The sequence below is a fragment of the Helianthus annuus genome, chromosome 9, assembly GCF_002127325.2.
Source record: "Helianthus annuus cultivar XRQ/B chromosome 9, HanXRQr2.0-SUNRISE, whole genome shotgun sequence".
Taxonomy (NCBI): Eukaryota; Viridiplantae; Streptophyta; class Magnoliopsida; order Asterales; family Asteraceae; genus Helianthus; species Helianthus annuus.
The window spans coordinates 162,213,301-162,214,977 of NC_035441.2; the positions used below are offsets into that span (position 1 = coordinate 162,213,301).

At 45.7% G+C, this 1,677-nt stretch overlaps 1 protein-coding gene across 1 annotated transcript; it reads right to left on the reverse strand.

Moving 5' to 3' along the window:
* Window positions 1-1,033: 1,033 nt before the first annotated feature.
* On the reverse strand, window positions 1,034-1,393 carry LOC110876633. The gene has a single exon (XM_022124797.1). It carries the CDS (start codon window positions 1,391-1,393, stop codon window positions 1,034-1,036), a length of 360 nt encoding a protein of 119 aa, XP_021980489.1.
* Between the last annotated feature and the right edge of the window lie 284 nt (window positions 1,394-1,677).

Below are 1,677 nucleotides of genomic sequence, written 5' to 3' on the forward strand. Positions count from 1 at the left end.
GTTGCTCTTTTGCGCCTTTTGAATATGATCTTTACGTTTTTCTTTCCATTTTTCGAGTTTCAATTGTTGCACTGTTGCTAGAAACTTTGGTCAAGTTAGCGCGAATAAACGTAAGTATGGTTCTTTGTGTGAGTGTAATTGCCCGGTCTCCCTATGCTCGCGAAGAACCCTGAAGGCATAACTCGATAGCTTGTGATTTACTGAAGTGTTTTCGTGCTAATCAAAAGTTTAACATGCATTTGTAACTAGGAAATATTGTAGAGTAAGAATTCAATATGTAAAAAGTGCTTGTATTAGCAAAATATGTTAGGCGTGTAGCCCCTGTTTACAGCAGTACTACATTACATATTTTTCTTGCGCACACCACCTGGAGACACTGACTACCGTCTAGTGTGGTGGAATTTTGATTCTTCACGGTGTTAAAGTCACCTAAACGTTAATTGCTGTCAAGCGTGGTGGTTTTCCCGGTGTTTATTTTTGATAGGTGATGTGGCGAGGCCAACGATCAGCCGCTCCTCTGGATCTTCTTGATGTCCTTGCGCATGCTTTTTAGGAGGTGGTCCAGCTTGCCACTCTTTAGAGCTTTCTCGATTTCTACGCGCAATTGGATGCAGTCGTTAGTCAAGTGGCCTGTGTCCTTGTGAAATTCACAGAACAGGTTAAGGTCCTGGCCTTTCTTGCTGCGCATTGGTAGTGGATCTTTGAGATCCAGCTTCTCTGTGTTGAGGACCTCGAGAGGCGTCTTGGTTATTTGAGTCCATTTCCTCTCCTGGTGGTCTTCTCTGTCTGTCTTCGTGTGTCGTGCTCTGTCAATTGTAGCGCGAGCATCCTCCCAACGCCTGCTTTTGTCCTCAATTGATCTTGAACTCCAGTCGGAGTATCTCTTCCTCTTCTCGTGTCTGCTAGAATCGCGCAAGTAATCCCTTGAGTAATGATGGGATGAGTGATGCTCTTTGGTGTCATAGCCAGATTTGGACCCACTCAGGGATTCTTCTGTCTGTGCAACGATCTTTGCTGCGTCCATAAGCTTGTCCTACTCCTTGGGCATCCCATCCTTTCCGGTGATAGTCCTGATGAGGCTATCACAGCGAATTGCTTTCTTGAAGGCAGCGCATATAAGCTGTTCACTCACGCTACCAATCTCCAGACACTCCTTGTTATAGCGAGTGATGAAATCTTCCAAACCTTCATTTTCTCTGCGGCAAATATCCATTACCTCAGTTGTATCACGCTGGTAACGCCTTTGTTGGCTGAAATGGTTGACGAATTGTGTCCTGAAATCAACCCATGACTTGATTTTTCCCGGGGGGAGGCTGTCAAACCATGCATGGGCAGCTCCAGTAAAGGTTTGAATGAACAAGTGGCACCACATGGGCATATTCCATCCTCCCATGCAGCCCACGCTTGTGAAAACTCTGACGTGATCATCGGGATCAGTCAACCCATTAAACTTCCCAACTGTCGGTGGTAGTTTCTCTTTTGATAATGGTGCCAACGCGATCTTTGGGATGAACTTTGAATGTTCCGCAGCTTCAGCTGGTCAGTAAGCGAGGCGAAAGTCTCGCTCTGCTTCTTCGGTGTACCCGACGTGTTGTTTTGGCTTATAGTATTCATGGTTCCTCTGCAAGCGATTGAAGACTGAAGAGCCTTCATCATCTTGCCAAGTTGGATCATTCG

What these genes read in the sequence shown, in the direction of transcription:
- LOC110876633 (XM_022124797.1), bottom strand. Translation starts at nt 1,393, where the DNA reads ATGGGAGGATGGAATATGCCCATGTGGTGCCACTTGTTCATTCAAACC.